Source organism: Dermacentor variabilis, chromosome 7, assembly GCF_050947875.1.
Source record: "Dermacentor variabilis isolate Ectoservices chromosome 7, ASM5094787v1, whole genome shotgun sequence".
Lineage (NCBI taxonomy): Eukaryota > Metazoa > Arthropoda > Arachnida > Ixodida > Ixodidae > Dermacentor > Dermacentor variabilis.
The window spans coordinates 171608063-171625329 of NC_134574.1; the positions used below are offsets into that span (position 1 = coordinate 171608063).

The window sequence follows — 17267 nt, forward strand, 5'->3', positions numbered from 1 at the left end:
GAAGCCTTACCTCGAAGTCTACTCCTATTCCTCTTTCCATGCAGATACACTTAAAACGCAGAAATGCTGTCGTTAAACAACCGCTGAACTAATTAAAAAAACTGCGTTTATGAGAGAGCTGAATTCTTCCGACTGCAGAAGCAGAAGTTTGGTTGCACTATCAGTGCCACTTGTATGCGACGCTGACAGCGGCAGCATTACTTTCCTCCCGTTGGGGGCCTACGTTCTCTTATTCCAAATGTTTATATGGTCATATGAGATCCTGCATGAAAACCCGTATTTCCCCACATAAGTTCATAAGAACATATAAAATTATGGTACGGGGCGAACCGGCCTTTACAACAAAAGTAAATCATTTAATTCTCTCGAAAACTCTATTTTCAGTCATTTGTCGGGAATGTGAAAGCGGAACTTTCAGATTTTTTGAAAACTTAGCGTAACTCGGCTCTGGTACGTCGATGTGACGTCACGGATTTAAAGATGTGTTTTTGTATCTGGGCTGTTCTCGGCCTAGGAAAGTTTTCGTAAGTTGCTGGGGTGCGTGATCCATATGCCTTGTACCACAATCCCAGTAAGGCTTTAAATGAGAACATAAGGTTTTTTACACAGTGTCCCATATGATCATGTAAGGTTATATATGGATACGGAAACACAGAGAAAAGTGGCGCTCTTTTTTTCTTATTCAATAGGGATTCTTATTTACCGAGAAACAATTAACTAATCTGCAGCGGACGCTGTCAAAATCCATGACGTCACGGTGAGCGGGCGCGCGGGAACTCCACTGCGACGTGTCTTTGCTTCTTCGTCTTTACCTGTCGGAGTAAAAGCGGCTTTTTTGCTACTTCAGAATCGTAGTTTACTAATGCAGTAAAAAAGGGGGTGTAACGCTAAAGGTGCGTCTTTCGCGCAGTACCCCCCCCCCCCGCCTTTTTTTTTAAGCAGAGCTTTCTTTGCCTCTTGCTTCGGCTTTCACACGGCTGCTTCTGCTGTGGCTGCTGCTGTCGGCACACCGCGTCGAGGGGTGGAGGGGGGGAGGAAGGAGGTCAGAGCCTATATATATACATGACAGGAGCGAGTCAGAGAGGAAAGGCGACGCGGCAAACTCGGTTTGGACCCCACCGCGTCGAATGTGCGCAATGCCCTCTGGAGCTCCCTGGGCGTCACCACTTTAGCTTCTTGACAGCTGTAATTATCCATGACTCATCTCGAAAACATTGCAGAAACTGCAGCGCTTCCCTTTCTACTAACGTGTGAGTCCAGAGGGGACGTAGATAAAACTGAAGAGAGGCCGGAGGAGAAGAGGCAGTTCTCATGCAAGGGGGTAGGGGTGGGGGGAGGTGGCTTGAGAAGGCAAGGAAATCTTACTACTATACGACAGCGGTTGCGGAAAAACTGGATATGCCTAAGTTCAAGGTACGGTACAGCACGTTCCTTCTATTTCTGAAAAATAAACACCATGGAAATAGGTCAGGCGGACAAATTACGCTTGGCGTGCATAAGCAGAGCCGCAATAATTAAAGCGCACCAACGTGTCTAGGCCACACTACGGAAGCGGTCGACCATTAAATCAACACTCCTGTGCCTGCCGCGGTAGCTTTGCGGCTATGGCATGCTATAAATCGCGGATTTGATCCCGAACACGGCAGCAGCATTTGGACTGGGGCGATATAATAACGCTCGTGCACTTAGATTTAGGGACACGTTAGAGAACACCATGGTGCCAAAATTAATCCGGAATCCGTCACTAAGGCGTCCCTCATAATCCAATTCAAGTTTAATACTTCTGCCACGATGCGGTGTGCAATGTGAGGCAGTGGCAATGCTCAACACACTCAGAGGTTATGAAATATGGCGCACCACAATGCCTCAAGCAAATACTTCGCCCTGTGTGTTCTGTGTACTATGGAGACAAACAGAAGTGGTGCACGAAAGGTAATGTTTAACATCAACTCGCCACTCTCGTGTTAGACTAAACCTTGAAGAAATTAAGCTTTCGCCATCAACATCACCGCTGATTATCGTCAATGAAAGCAACCAGCACAGAAAGCTTCGCTTACATCGATTCTACAATGCATGAGATCTGCGTAATTTTTTTTTTTTACATACATCCACCAACTAGCCCAACTTTCCGCTTTACTAATGCAGGCTTGTATTTCTCTTTAACGACTGTTTAATCTGATCGCCCTTGCGATGACGATGATCACAGTCCTAGAATAACCGCGCCGCTTTATCGAGCATTTGAAAATGTTGACTGTGTCAGGCATCGTGTTAATTCAACCAGAGGTAGCTCGACCCAGCGTCTTACTGCGCCCATGTACGGCAGCCTATTCGTCGTAGTCCACATCGGCTTAAAGAAGACTCCGCGCATGCGTGCCTTGCATATACTTACTCTGGAGAACATTAGGATGAACCGGAACACTGGCCACGTGAGTTCTAGAACCGGCTCCTGGTCCTCCGTGGCGCAGATTCCTTTGGCTTTGGCGCTTTCGGGCATTTTCAGGGTTACCGTCTGCGTTTCAACGAACACAAGGGGGGGAAAATGTCACGATGCAGCTAACATCTGCGAGCGCTACTTGCGTGGGCTGTTGCATACCTCTGGGCACTGCAGACAGACCATTCTGACGCAGCAGTCTGCTTTCGTGCAAAGTTATTGCAATCAAAGGGGTCCTAAACGCCTTTTATTCAAAACTGAGAACGCACCTGTAGTAAATTCGATGCCTGTCAATGAACATATCCCCGCATAAAATTTTGAAAAGGACCTCCCAATAACGCAGATAGAAAGAGCGAAATGTTCACGTTCCCCATTTTTCCTCGACACAGCATTTTCCTCGACTCACGCCGTTCTTCACTTTTAAAGCGAGTACTTTCTTTGGCTCTTTTTCCAGCTATGACGGCGTACGTCAGTCGATGGCCGCTTATGTGACCTTGAGGGTGACCTCGACACGTGCCTGCAGGAGCGCCTAGGAGTGCAAGACAGGCTGCAGGTGAGTGGCATATGCGCCACGCGTTATATTGCGATAGCATTTATATGGACACTCCAAGCGAATTTGCGCCGTCGTTACCGTGAGGCTCCGCATATGATCTAGGCGTATGTATGCGATGCCATGCTACATGATATGCTGCATTTGTTGGTTATATTGCTGGACTATTCCATCACTAAAGTTGCTCACACCAGGTCTTACATTCCTGACTAAAATATACCTCAGAATTTCGAGAAAGGCAACCGACAAAGAAATGTCGGGAAACAACACTCACAGCGCATACCTTTTATTTTAAATATTCTCAGACTGTTAAGTATTAATTAAAAGTGTGAAACAATATCAGAGCTCAAACCTGTAATTTTACTGGCGTGGCTATTTATGGGCAGTGTAGCGGAGCCTGTGCGATGTTACTACATGCCCTATAAGGCGTGGCAAAGCTTTTAAGGTTGCCGGAAATTTTGACACGCCCGCATATACCGCGTCCGCGTTAGTCGGACCCGTGTTTATTTAAAACAACGTCCGAGATGTTCTGGCGCAACGCTAAACCTTGATATCGCAGCCAGTGCTCCGCCCTTCGGACGAAATTGCCAATGGTCAAAGATGAAATTTCGTGTCTAATAATTGGTTTCAAACTTGATTCACAGTATCCCAAAGCTTTAACTATTAGGCCACGGAAGCAAGCCTAAAAGGCCGAAATAAAATGTCCTCACGAATTCCTCGTGCAAGCCAGCGCGCCGCATAGCAACATATTATTTATAAGGAGTGAGCGCGCGCATCTTTTACCACTGGCGTAGCAACAGGGGGGGCCGGGGGGCCGTGGGCCCCGGGTGCACGGGGCCAGTAGAGGGGGGGGGGGGGTGTCATATACGTCTGAAGACAACCGAAAATTGTCGATATCCCCGCCTTCCTCGAATACACGGGGGGGGGGGGGTGACAGAAGAGCTAAGCGCCCCGGGTGCCAGACGACCTAGCTACGCCACTGCCTTTTACTATATAGCTGGCATCTATATGGCAGGCATCTAGTAAAGGAGGCGTTAATTGCTTCGTGCATAGCGTTCGCCGCCAGCGTTTCGCGATAAACATTACTCTTGAAGGCAAAGCTTAAGCGTCATCTTAATACCGAATACGCTTTCTCTGCAAGATCTGCATATTTTAATGCTAAAGCATGATATGGCCCCATTACACCAAATCCGTCGTAGTCGGCGGCGTGACCGAATAGTGGCATCAAAAATGGCCGATGGCGCGCAGAGTAAAAACATGTCAAAAAATGCTCGAATAGACGTCAACTTTCTCAGGGAGGTTCCTGTAAACAAAGTAACGCTTTTGAAATGAAAAGTTTTCGGTCTGGGCGCCGACCTCCGGGTTGCGAGGCGAGCGCGCTTCCGCGACGTCCCGACGCGTGGGCGCGATTCACAGCCGCCGCCGCAGACGTACCTCGCAGACGACGCGCTACTCTGGCGCCATCTCGTAGACATCATCGCCGCAGTGCGCGACACTACTTTTGGCACTACCTGCGCGGCACTCCGCTTTCCGCCTCATGCTTCCGATGAAAGACTCGGGCCTTGAAAGCGTCGGGTGAGAGCGGGTGATATTTTACGCAAGATTGTGCGTCATAGGCTGCACATAATAGACGGGTGCGCTGAAATCATCGGTGGGACTGGCTATCTCTCATATCCCTGCTATACAGGCAACAAAATAATATTTGGCTACGAGCAGTAAACAGCGCTTAACAACAGGACGAAAAGGGACACAGACCATAGCGCTTACAACCAAGTGTCTTTATTCTTGCAGTCAGCATATATATACTCTGTCGCTATCTCGAAGCACCATCTGGAGGTGTTAGTGCTGTTGTCTGTGTCCCTCTCTTCATCCTGTTGTTTAGCGCTGTTTACTGCTCGTAATCATGAACTAACCAGCCCCAATGCGTGCTCTTCTGCAATATTCGGCTGCCTACATTTTCGTGGAAGCCTTGTCTACAGATCGCTACTGTTTTCTGAACATGTTAAAAAGGTGTGGCAGTGCACGTTTAATGTCATCATCACCATAAGGATATTTATGTCCACTGCAGAAAGAAAGCTTCTGCCAGCGATCTCCAATGAATTCTGTGTCGCGCCGTGTTGCGTTTCGCCTGCGACACGTGGTTTTGCCGGCGCGACTGCGGCGGGGCGGCAGACATTTTGGCCCGATCGTCGTCGCCGCAACACTCATCGCCAGGTGTTTCCAGGCGCGACTGCGGCGATGCGACCGCCTAGGGATCATCCTCGCATTCCAGTTATTGGGCCCGAAACAGGCGATGCCAAAGCAGGGATCTCGTTCCAGTCATTGTGCCCGAAACAGGCGATGCCAAAGCAGGGACCATCTTCTCGTTACAGTCATTGTGTCCGACCGGCAGCGCCACGACAGGGTGCTACGAGATCGTGCGCAGCGCCACGACGGGGTGCTACGAGATCGTGCGCAGCGCCACGACAGGGTGCTACGAGATCGTGCGCAGCGCCACGACAGTGTGCGTCACCATTAGCCCATTGTACATTCACGTGCTCGTCTTTTGAGGGGTTCCTTCTTGCCCTCAACTGCGAGAGTATAAAAACAGCTGCCCCCGGACGCCAAAAGGGAGGGCTCCGATTTCTTCTGTTGAGTGAAGTGCTCTCCCGTCTCTCTACTACGGTCAAACCTGACCGCCAACTCTTTGCGATGTTAAAATAAACAAGTTGTTTCGTTGTTACCAGTCGACTCATGCTTTGCCGGGACCTTCGGATGCTTCCAGTTGTACCCCAGGCCGCCAGGCCAACGCTACCCTTGGGGCTTGCGACCCAGGTACAACCACGGGCGTCAGCGCCGAGTTCCCAACAGATCGTACCAGCGGTCGGATCCAAACATCTGGTTGCCAGCGGTGAGATCGCCTACGACTTCAAACAACGGTCTGCCAGCGGCGAGATCGCGACAACGGAGGCCAGCAGCAAAGAGATGCAGTTGACAGTATGCTGAGCAGCTCAACGACGATCCGGGAGCAGTGCAACGAGCCCTGTGTGACGACTGGTTGCCTGCAGCGGAACGACTGCGTGGAATTCCTGCCTGCGAGGTTTGGTGAGTGCGGGACTTTCTTCTTCTGAGCTTTGCCAGGCTTTTGTTAGTGTCAGAAACAGAGCTGGTAATTGTGGTTGTCGTTGCTGCCGGGTTAGTTTGCGGCAAGACAATAGTAAGCAGTAGAGAAAGCAGCATTCAGAGCAGCCATGGATTTGAAGTCGTTGCGCAAACCGAAATTGTTGGAGCTTGCAAGAGAGTTGGGTCTGGATGTCTCAGACAAACTAAGAAAACCTGAACTGCTAAAGGCTATTCTTGAGTTAGAGGCTGAGGATGACGAGCTGTCGGAATGCCTTGAGACTATTGAAGAGAGGGAGACTGCAAAAGAAAAAGAAGAGCGTGAACGTAAAGAACAGAAAGAGCGAGAGCAACAAGAGCGTGACCGTCAACACGCTTTGGAAATGAAGCGTCTTGAGGTAGAAATGGAACGCGCTCGTAATGGAAGTCAGGCACACGGTGCAGGAGAACGCGTATTGTTCAAAATGACTGACCTGATGCGGCCGTTTAAGCTTGGAGAGGACATTGGTTTGTTCCTGGTTAACTTTGAGCGAACGTGCGAGAAGCAGGGGTTCTCTCGGGAAACGTGGCCACAGCGCTTGCTCACTTTGTTACCCGGCGAGGCGGCCGACGTAGTCGCTCGCTTGGATAGAGAGGAGGCAGAGGATTTCGACAAAGTAAAATCGAGTCTGCTAAAAAAGTACCGGCTGTCTGCGGAGGCGTTCCGTCGGAAGTTTCGGGAAAATGAGAAAGGCAGAAGTGAGTCATATACAGAGTTTGCGTATAGGCTTATGTCGAACATGCAGGAGTGGCTCAAAGAAGAGAAAGCGTTTGGTGACCACGATAAAGTTCTGCAGTGTTTCGGGCTAGAACAGTTTTATAGTCGGTTACCGGAGAACGTGCGATACTGGGTCTTGGATAGGCCAGACGTTTGCACGGTGGCTAAAGCCGCTGAGCTAGCCGAGGAGTTTGTGACGCGTCGAGCTCGCGGAGCTAAGGACGGTCAAAAGGGTGAATTTGGCTCGAAGTTTGAGAGGCCGAAGTTCACACCCATAAGAGCAAAGGGGGACACGCGTAGTGCGGATGCGAGCGAAAGCAGTCCGACCAAACGTAAAGAGACGGCGGCAGCCAAACGCAGAAAGCGGTTCGAGATGAGGCGAGCGCGCTTGTGTTATACGTGCCAGAAGCCGGGTCACTTTTCGGCGCAGTGTCCGGAAACAACACCAAAAGTTGTGTTTTTTTCAATAGGCAGCACTGACGAGAACATGAAGCTTCTCGAGCCTTACATGCGAGACCTCCTCGTAAACGGGAAAGAGTGCCGAGTGCTTCGCGATTCCGCAGCTACGATGGATGTAGTTCACCCGTCTTACGTAGAACCCCATATGTTCACGGGCGAGTGCGCATGGATCAAGCAAGCCGTGGAAGCTCATAGCGTGTGTCTGCCGGTAGCAAAAGTGCTTATTGAAGGACCTTTCGGAGCGCTTGAGACGGAGGCGGCAGTGTCATCTATGCTGCCACCCCAGTACCCGTACCTATTTTCAAACAGGTCCGATCACCTCCTGCGCGAGAAGGGGCTTTTGTTTGGTGAAGCTAGTGTTCAGGCCTTAACCAGATCGAAGGTTCGGGAGCTCGCTGCAAAGGCGGTAGTTGCGGGGCCGACGTTATCAAACAACGAAAAAGGGTCAGAGGCGCAGCAAGCTGATATTCAGAGCACGCCCGAACTGAATAGACTTGAGTCTGTAACGTTAAAGGCGCCAGATACTGGAGAGGAAATGCCCGACACGGGAAAGTTAGAAGAGCTATCTACTGATTTGCTCATCGCGCCTACGTCAGACGGACTTGATAGGTTGCTAAAAGTCAGCCGGTCGGCTTTGATAGCCGAGCAAAAAAAGGATGGTAGCCTAGAAAACATACGCTGCAATGTCAAAGAAGGTATCGCCAGGAAAACTGCGCGTTTTGTGGAAAGAGGTGGAGTCCTGTACCGGAAGTATCTAGACCGCAGAGGAGTGGAGTTCGATCAGCTGGTCGTGCCTCAATGCTATCGTCAGGATCTGTTGCGCTTGTCACACGGGGGTTCGTGGTCCGGACACCTAGGAGTTAAGAAAACTAAGGACCGTCTCTTGCAAGAGTACTATTGGCCAGGGTGTTTTCGGGACGCAGACCATTTCGTGAGGACATGTGACACTTGTCAACGGGTGGGCAAACCAGGGGACAAATCGAGGGCGCCGTTGAAATTGGTACCTATCATTACGGAGCCTTTTAGACGGCTCGTTATTGATACTGTGGGACCTCTGCCGGTAACAGCCACGGGGTACAGACACATTTTGACTGTGATCTGCCCAGCGACAAAGTTCCCTGAAGCAGTGCCGCTTAAAGAACTCAGCTCAGTTGAGATAGTTAATGCACTACTGTCCATATTTGCGCGAGTTGGTTTTCCTGCAGAAATTCAATCAGATCAGGGCACAGTGTTTACTAGCGCTTTGACGACAACTTTTCTCGAAAGGTGTGGGGTAAAGCTGTTACACAGCTCAGTGTACCACCCACAGTCGAATTCCGTTGAGAAGCTCCACTCCGTCATGAAGCGCGTGTTAAGAGCCTTGTGTTTTGAACATCGAACTGACTGGGAGCTGTGTCTGCCTGGGGTGATGTTTGCTTTAAGGACCGCGCCGCATGCGGCTACGGGGTTTTCGCCAGCTGAACTGGTGTACGGTCGCTCGCTTCGATCTCCGCTTCGCATGCTTCGAGAATCATGGGAAGGTAGGGGCGACGACCCAGTCGTGGTGGAGTACGTACTTAAGCTCCTCGAACGCTTAAGAAGGGCACAGGAGTTGTCAGGTGAAGCAATGACAAAGGCCCAGCAGAGGGCCAAGGTTTATTATGATCGGACAGCCAGGGCCCGTCGTTTTGAGGTTGGCGATGAGGTCATGATATTGCGCACATCGCTAAGCAACAAACTAGACGTGCAGTGGGAGGGCCCAGCACGAATTGTTCAGAAACTGTCGGACGTTAACTACGTGGTAAGTCTGCCAGGAAAGCGGAAAGCACAGCAAGTTTACCACTGTAATCTGCTCAAACCTTATAGACAACGGGAAGCAGTGGTGTGCATGATGATAAACGTTCCTGAAGAGCTTCCAGTCGAGCTTCCGGGACTAGGCTCAGTGACGAACAGGGAAGACACCGGTCAAGTCATTAGTGACCTTATCAGTAAAGCACCGCTGTCGCCCGAGCAGAAAACCGAACTACACCAGCTATTACAAGAGTTTCAAGGTCTGTTCTCTGAGAGGCCTGGTAGGACTTCTGTACTTACTCATGATATTGAACTTACCTCCCCAGAGCCAGTACGATCCAAGGCATATCGGGTGTCACCCCGCCAGCGCGATATTATGGAGGCTGAGGTAAAGAAAATGCTACAGCTCGGTGTTATTGAGGCAGGTGAGAGTGATTATACCTCCCCTTTGATTTTAGTTGAGGTACCGGGCAAGGAACCTCGTCCTTGCGTCGACTACCGCAGGCTTAATTCCATCACTAAGGATCAAATTTATCCGATCCCTAACATCGAGGAGCGCCTTGAGAAAGTTAGTAGCGCTCAGTTTATTTCCACCCTAGATCTTGTCAGGGGTTATTGGCAGGTTCCACTTACAGAAGAGGCTAGTAGGTATGCGGCGTTCATTTCACCAATGGGAACATTCCGTCCTAAAGTGTTGAGTTTTGGTTTGAAGAACGCGCCATACTGTTTTTCAAGCCTCATGGATAAAGTGTTGCGGGGACAGCAAGAATTCGCTTTACCGTATCTAGACGACGTAGCGATATTCTCCGCATCCTGGTCTGAGCATATGACACACTTGCGGGCAGTGCTAACCCGCCTGCGCGAAGCGGGCTTGACAGTCAAGGCTCCTAAGTGCCAGTTAGCACAGGCCGAGGTTGTCTACCTCGGTCACATGATTGGTCAGGGTCGTCGCCGCCCCTCTGAAATAAAAGTGGCCGCTGTGCGAGACTTTCCGCAACCGCGCACAAAGACCGATATTCGGTCGTTCTTAGGTGTCGCCGGCTACTATCAGAGGTACATCCCTAGGTACTCTGATATCGCGGCTCCCCTGACGGATGCTCTAAGAAAAACAGAGCCTCAAACAGTCGTCTGGGACGAGACAAAGGAAAGAGCTTTTAGCGCCCTAAAGAGTGCCCTAACAAGCCAGCCTGTGCTACGATCGCCAGACTATACAAAAGAGTTCATTGTTCAGTGCGATGCTAGTGAGCGAGGCATGGGCGTTGTACTGTGCCAACGGGAAAATGAAGAAGTAGAACACCCCGTCCTGTATGCTAGTCGTAAGCTGACCAGTCGTGAGCAGGCGTATAGCGCCACCGAGAAAGAGTGTGCGTGTCTCGTGTGGGCCGTTCAGAAATTGTCATGCTATCTAGCCGGCTCGAGGTTTATCATTGAGACGGATCACTGCCCTCTCCAATGGCTGCAGACCATCTCTCCCAAAAATGGCCGCCTCCTGCGCTGGAGCCTCGCTTTACAACAATATTCCTTTGAGGTGCGTTACAAAAAGGGGAGTCTCAACGGTAACGCCGATGGCTTAAGTCGAAGCCCCTAACGTAGGAATCAGCCTCAAAATTGTTTGTTACTGATGTTTTTTTTTCCTGAGGCAGGATTTTTTTTAACATATTGCTTTTGTTTAGTGTTTCAAAGTGATGATATGCTTTCTAGTGCAAGTTTTCAATTTGTGGACGCGTTCTGAGTGATGCTAGACTACTGTAAGGAACTAGGCAGTGGTATAAAAAGGGGAAAGAGCCTGGCAGGGCTTAGTGAGGGTTGTGCCGTGCTTGCTGACTGAGCGGTTGAGTTTTCAGCGTAGTTCTAACGCTTGCCGGGAACGAGAACAAAAATGTGAACTCTCCCGAAGTCACTTTGCAGTGTCCCGTGCGAACCTGAACGAGAGAACGAGGCCTTCTCTGTGCGCTGCGCTCAAGAAACGTCAAGGGACGCCCGACTTCGGTTATGAGCATCATCGAGCGACATCCCTCCGGACAGCGGATGCAGTCCCCTGTCCATCGGGATCTCCTTCCCCCGGCGGGGCGGTCTGTTGCGTTTCGCCTGCGACACGTGGTTTTGCCGGCGCGACTGCGGCGGGGCGGCAGACATTTTGGCCCGATCGTCGTCGCCGCAACACTCATCGCCAGGTGTTTCCAGGCGCGACTGCGGCGATGCGACCGCCTAGGGATCATCCTCGCATTCCAGTTATTGGGCCCGAAACAGGCGATGCCAAAGCAGGGATCTCGTTCCAGTCATTGTGCCCGAAACAGGCGATGCCAAAGCAGGGACCATCTTCTCGTTACAGTCATTGTGTCCGACCGGCAGCGCCACGACAGGGTGCTACGAGATCGTGCGCAGCGCCACGACGGGGTGCTACGAGATCGTGCGCAGCGCCACGACAGGGTGCTACGAGATCGTGCGCAGCGCCACGACAGTGTGCGTCACCATTAGCCCATTGTACATTCACGTGCTCGTCTTTTGAGGGGTTCCTTCTTGCCCTCAACTGCGAGAGTATAAAAACAGCTGCCCCCGGACGCCAAAAGGGAGGGCTCCGATTTCTTCTGTTGAGTGAAGTGCTCTCCCGTCTCTCTACTACGGTCAAACCTGACCGCCAACTCTTTGCGATGTTAAAATAAACAAGTTGTTTCGTTGTTACCAGTCGACTCATGCTTTGCCGGGACCTTCGGATGCTTCCAGTTGTACCCCAGGCCGCCAGGCCAACGCTACCCTTGGGGCTTGCGACCCAGGTACAACCACGGGCGTCAGCGCCGAGTTCCCAACAGATCGTACCAGCGGTCGGATCCAAACAGCCGGCTGACTCTATCTGATGCCCTGCAAATTTCTTCTTTTCCTCACCTCACCTAATTCTCTGCGCTTTTCAACTGCGCTTACCTTCTCTCGTCACCCATTCTGTAACTCTAACAGGCCATCAGCTGTCCGCCCTAGGCATTGCACGCTCCCCTTCTTCCATACAATACCGACAACCCCCGTTTACTCTCTGATCCACACCATTGTCTTCCTTTCTGTAACCGTTACGCCTAACATTTTTCGTCCCATCGCATCTCAAGTTTCATTGTTAACATCCAAGTTTCTGCCCCATATGTTAGTACCGGTAGAATGCGATGGTTGTACACTTTTGTTTCCGTGGATAACGGTAAGCCACTGGTAATGACTTGTTAATGCTTACCCTATATGCTTCAAGCCATTCTTATTTTTCTGTAAGTTTTCTTCTCATGCTAACGGTCGCCTGTGAGTAATTGGCCTAGATAAACATACTCCTCCACAGATTGTAGAGGTTGACTGCCAATCACAAATTCTCGATCTCTTTCCAGGCTTTTGGTCTTTGCCTTCGTCTTCTGCACAGTAATCTTCAATCCTGATCTTGCATTCATTCGGCAAATGTCCTTAACCATTTGTTGCATGCCATGAAGATGTGAGGAAAACTATGAAACGGTTTTTTAATTTGATAAACTTAGTTGGTTTACGTTTAATTATCTGATTAGTCAGATTTGAGATTTTCCCCAAGCAGATGATTTTCCTTCAGACGTTTACATTCAAGTTCACTTTGTTTGATCGCTGAGTTGTATGATCTCTTAAGCTCGGTATCTCCTATCTAAATGCATGGGAACGGATAAATCGTTTTTCTTAGCAAACACTGCACCAATTTTGACGAGATTTAATTGTTGCTTAAAAAAGTTATAATAATTTCATAAAGCAGATTTTAATTACGACGTCAATATTTTATTTTAGTTCTTCAGCACTGTAAAACAAAAATGAAAAACTCAAGTAACTAAGCAATAAAAAACGATATCGGAATTTTGTAAACTTTACCTAATAATACATCCAAAACGGCCAAACTTGATGTAATATACACCGCGCTGAACTATACCGCTTCTTTGTGAATATGACTTTTCAAAACCGTCGTAAACGTTGTAACAATTTCACGTTTAAGCCGTGAATTCATACATTACACTGGTCCCCTTGCGTGATTTGCTCTCCGAGCTGCAGTCGACAAGAGTGCAATACGTGCTTCTCGTGCAGAGTTACGGCTTTGTAAACTCCGCGTTTTAAAATATTGATGGTTCACGATTTTCAGCAATTTTCGAAAAAAAAAATATGATGACCTGAACCAGAATTACGCGTCCTAAAATTGCTAAATTTACCTTTCTCTCTCAAACGCAACAAATTTCATTAAAATCGGTCCAGTGGTATATTATGCGAGCATTTCTGCGTTTTACATGTATTTGAATACGCGGTGGTGGTGGTGGTGGTGGTGGTAACATATTTATTATCTAAGAATACGATCGGCCCCTTTACCGCAGCCATATGGGCGAAAGAGAGAGGTGGCGCTGAGGGAAATCGTAGTCGGCCCCAATGATTCTTCTTAAATTAAGGAGCTTGCGTGGCATGGGGCACCAGGTGCAGTCACGAGCAAAAGTTTAGCGAGCACTGCATCAGGAAAAAAATTAAGTTCCTTCTAGCACAGCTCGGCGACGTTGAATTACTTCAACACATTGCATTGGTCGAAAACGCACTGTGAGTGCTGTTTTTACGTTTCCTAACTGACCACTGCGTTCCGCTCTGCGTAACGTTCACCTCTCGATTTCAGCTGGCACGAATAGGCTGCGAAAACCTCTGGAGACCGTTCGTGCCCAAACTTCCGCTCGTGACTATACGTTCCACTACTCCAGTTCAAAAGGAATCGCTCAGGCTTTATTATTTTGCACGCCAGTCGACGTGCCCGGCTTCTGAGACTTGGCTCCTGCTTGGGCGCAATTCGCAGATATAGGTTCGCCGCATACCTGAAGTCCTCCTCTGCCGGCGTAGGTGATGGTGAAGAAGACCTGGAACTTGGCCAGTATGCAGACCGTGCCATCGGTGGCGTTCCAGACGCCGAACGAGAACTCCGGGATCGGCGCCTTCGGAGGCACGAGCGGGGTTCCGGCCGCGGGCGCCGCACCGCCAGCAGCTGCCGGCCCTGCGGCCAGCAACGGCACGGGTGTTCAGCGCGCTTCCGACGCCCACACAGTAGGCGACTGTTTGCCCCGCTCGACATTGATTTCAGTCACTTCGAAGAATATGTCGTTGTAAGGTGCGATGGAGGTACCGCGCATATAGGTGTTCGAGAAATTTGGGACATCACGTCGGCGTCTCTTACGGCGTATAACGGTGGGCAAGTTGTTGCATAGCTTTAACGAAAGATATGTCGCGTAAAGTGACAGGAAACAAGGAGGGGCAGGATAAGACGCCCGATTGGTGGTGCGCGGTAGGCCGTCTTGTCGCTCATTCGGGTTAGTCTGTTACGCAGCTACACAGGGCTGGGCAGTATCGGCGATACATTTATCTTAGACACTATCTTAAGGTGCTTTTTCGGTATGTTGTATCTGTATCGTGATACACAATGACGTGCACGTATCAGTATTTTCGATACATCAGTAGAAGTATCTTAAGATACACCATTCGCAGGACCCACGAAGATGTCCAGAATAACTGAGCAAATGACGGCCATTGCAGTTGTTAATGCGAAAGCATTACATGAGGCAGAAAATCCGGTGTGACCAAGCGATGGTTGGAAAAGTATGGCCGACGGCGCAAAGAGTAAAAACACGTCAAAAAGTGATCGACTTCGAGTTCCTCGTGGAGGTTCCTGTAAACAAAGTAAATTCGTGGCTTTGAAAAGAAAGCTTGGGGTGGGAACCGAGCCGGGGCCTCCGGGGTGCGAGACCGGCGCTTCTGGCTTGCCGATAAACGTGTGCATGCGTCACTGCACGCGCACGCTAGCGTGGATCGAGGTGGGTTAAGGTCGGCACAAATAAGAGCAAGGTGGATTAAAGTGGCCTTCTGTATGACACGTGACAATGTGCGACGTCCCGTATCATGGACGTTACCAATTAATTAGAGAAGTCGTAAGGCTTTCGCATTCAAATCACATAAGGATACTTAAATGACTCAATTTTTTCTAAGAGGCCACAATTTTATGTAAAATGGTATTTCAAATAACCAAATGCCATCGGAAATATAAACAATGAGCACACTGCCATCTTGGGACTCCGCACTTTACTGCTTCAACGAATGCCGAGTACCAGGCCACTTGGATTGGGCTGAGAAAATAGGGCGCTGCGCGGCGCTAATAAATAAAAAAAAACGGGCAGGATGTCTGAAAAATAGAACCATTTTTCATTATGAGTGCGAGAAATATGTGATCAATCAGCTTCAATCAGCATCAATCAGTACAGCGAAACTTTCTTGTAATACTATAGGAAAACTTCACAAGCGCAGATCCAGTCACTGCTTGTTACCCGCAAAGGCGCACTGCAGTGAAACTCGAAGCCGCGAGAACAGACGTTAAGCACGAAAAATGTTTTATATTGCACATAGCTTGCTCGCCGTGGTGACCCCGTCACCGCTGCTGCCCGTCCTTCTTGCGCCGGCATTTTGTTCGAAGTCACGTGAACTGAACAGAAATTGTTGTTCGAATATTCAATGACAGCTACATTGCATTTGGTTAGCGATTCGCCAACTAGAATGATCTGGATACCATGAGCCAGAACAACATGGCCGCTGTCACGCTGAGGCAGGAACGCGGCGCCCACTTTCACGCGCGAATCAAAACAGTTTCGTCCCAGGGGCGTCTCGCAGCGCTGGCGCAGCGAGGAGCGCCGCAGGCGTCGCGCCTCGATGGCGCAAGTTCGCCCAAATCAGCGATGTTCCGACTGCAGGTGTAGAGCGAGCTGCTGGAGGTGTTAGCCTGGCCGACTTCCTGGCATGCTACTCAAGGTGCTGGATGATAATTACGATACATACAGTGATCACATGAACAAATGAACAGCACATACAGTCACACACGCGTAACATGGCCGGCCTGTGTTGGTTCTGCCTTAGTGAAACTACAAGAGTGCAAATTGGTTGCCTTTGAAGATCATAGATATGATGTGCGAGCTTGATCACGTGTACGTCCAAGACGAGAGAGAAAGCCCACTGCAATTTCATTTTCTCAAAAGCTTGCGGATTTTATCGTGGTAATTGGTTTAAGTGAATCTTTCGTTGGTGTTCTTGCTAACTCTTTTCTTGTTAGCGATGCATTTGCATGGATAGAGCGCACGAGCAAATTGGACACATTTTCACTGGGAGGCTCCTCGCTCAACATGGATTTGTGGCGCTCAGTTACGCCTATCCCATGCTATGACAACGAAGGGTGAAAAAAAAAAAATTTACAGGTCATTTAAATTTCGCCATACTATGGGAAACCGGCTGTGAAGAACATTATATTGCAAAACATTGAGTGTTTCGCGCAATTTTGCATGACTTCGTTCTTTAAATCTATGGACATTGCGTGACCACTCAAAGCCATTTTCCAATAACACCTTTTTGCTTTCTATGTTTCTTCGCGCTTAAAAATGGGCAAATAATAGCATTTTTGATGAATTAATTCCAGAAAAAGGTCCCATAAGAAAATTTGGAAATGTCCTATTATAATTGTTCATGAAAACTTTCCATCGGCGAAACGTTTACTTGAACCTTGATGTTGCACACCGGGGTGGCTCTAACAAAGGAACGAGAATTTTGGAAGAAATAGAAATGCCATACTGACCTATGTTTAGACGGTTGTAAAACATGGAGATGTTTTATTAAAAAGTGCGGCGAAAAGCGAATAGTATAAAGAAATGGAATAATACGTTTCAGCAGGAATTTTAACAAATGTTGTATTTGTTTTAACGCAGAAAAGGCGGTTTGGACTTGGTCCCCCACTATTGCAACATTTTGGTTAGCAGGTCAACTTGCTCTCATAGCATCTGGAATAACCTAAACTTGTGAAATGGCCCAATAGCGAGAATATAGCAATATGTTAGTCGTTCTTTTATACAACAATCACAAAAAGTAGCAAATGAAAATAACTACTTTAATAGTGTCTGTGACATGGTCAATACTTTCTGCTCTATTTTTCATACGCTCTGAATGAATAGTTGTCGACTAATTTTACCCTTTTACTACGTTCTCAAAGTCCGACATCCTTACCCGACATAGGTGGCCAGTGCTTTGAATTATCACAAAGTTCTTTTATTATTATTTCATTCATGCTCTTCGATATAATTGCAAAGCTGGCTTCCTGTTCATCACGCCTATCTGATATGCTGTTTACCGATCTCTGAGTTGAGGTTTAACACCCTTTCCTC

The 17267-nt window shown here is 48.9% G+C and overlaps 1 protein-coding gene across 1 annotated transcript in view; it reads right to left on the reverse strand.

Moving 5' to 3' along the window:
* LOC142588492 (lysosome-associated membrane glycoprotein 5) overlaps positions 1-17267 on the reverse strand; it is a 39821-nt gene that overhangs the window by 9312 nt on the left and 13242 nt on the right. Inside the window, exons 5-6 of the mRNA XM_075700302.1 lie at positions 13896-14071; positions 2390-2509 (exon numbers count right to left, since the gene is read on the reverse strand). Of these exons, the coding sequence (XP_075556417.1) occupies positions 2390-2509; positions 13896-14071 (296 nt within the window). The remainder of the gene's footprint in view (positions 1-2389; positions 2510-13895; positions 14072-17267) is intronic.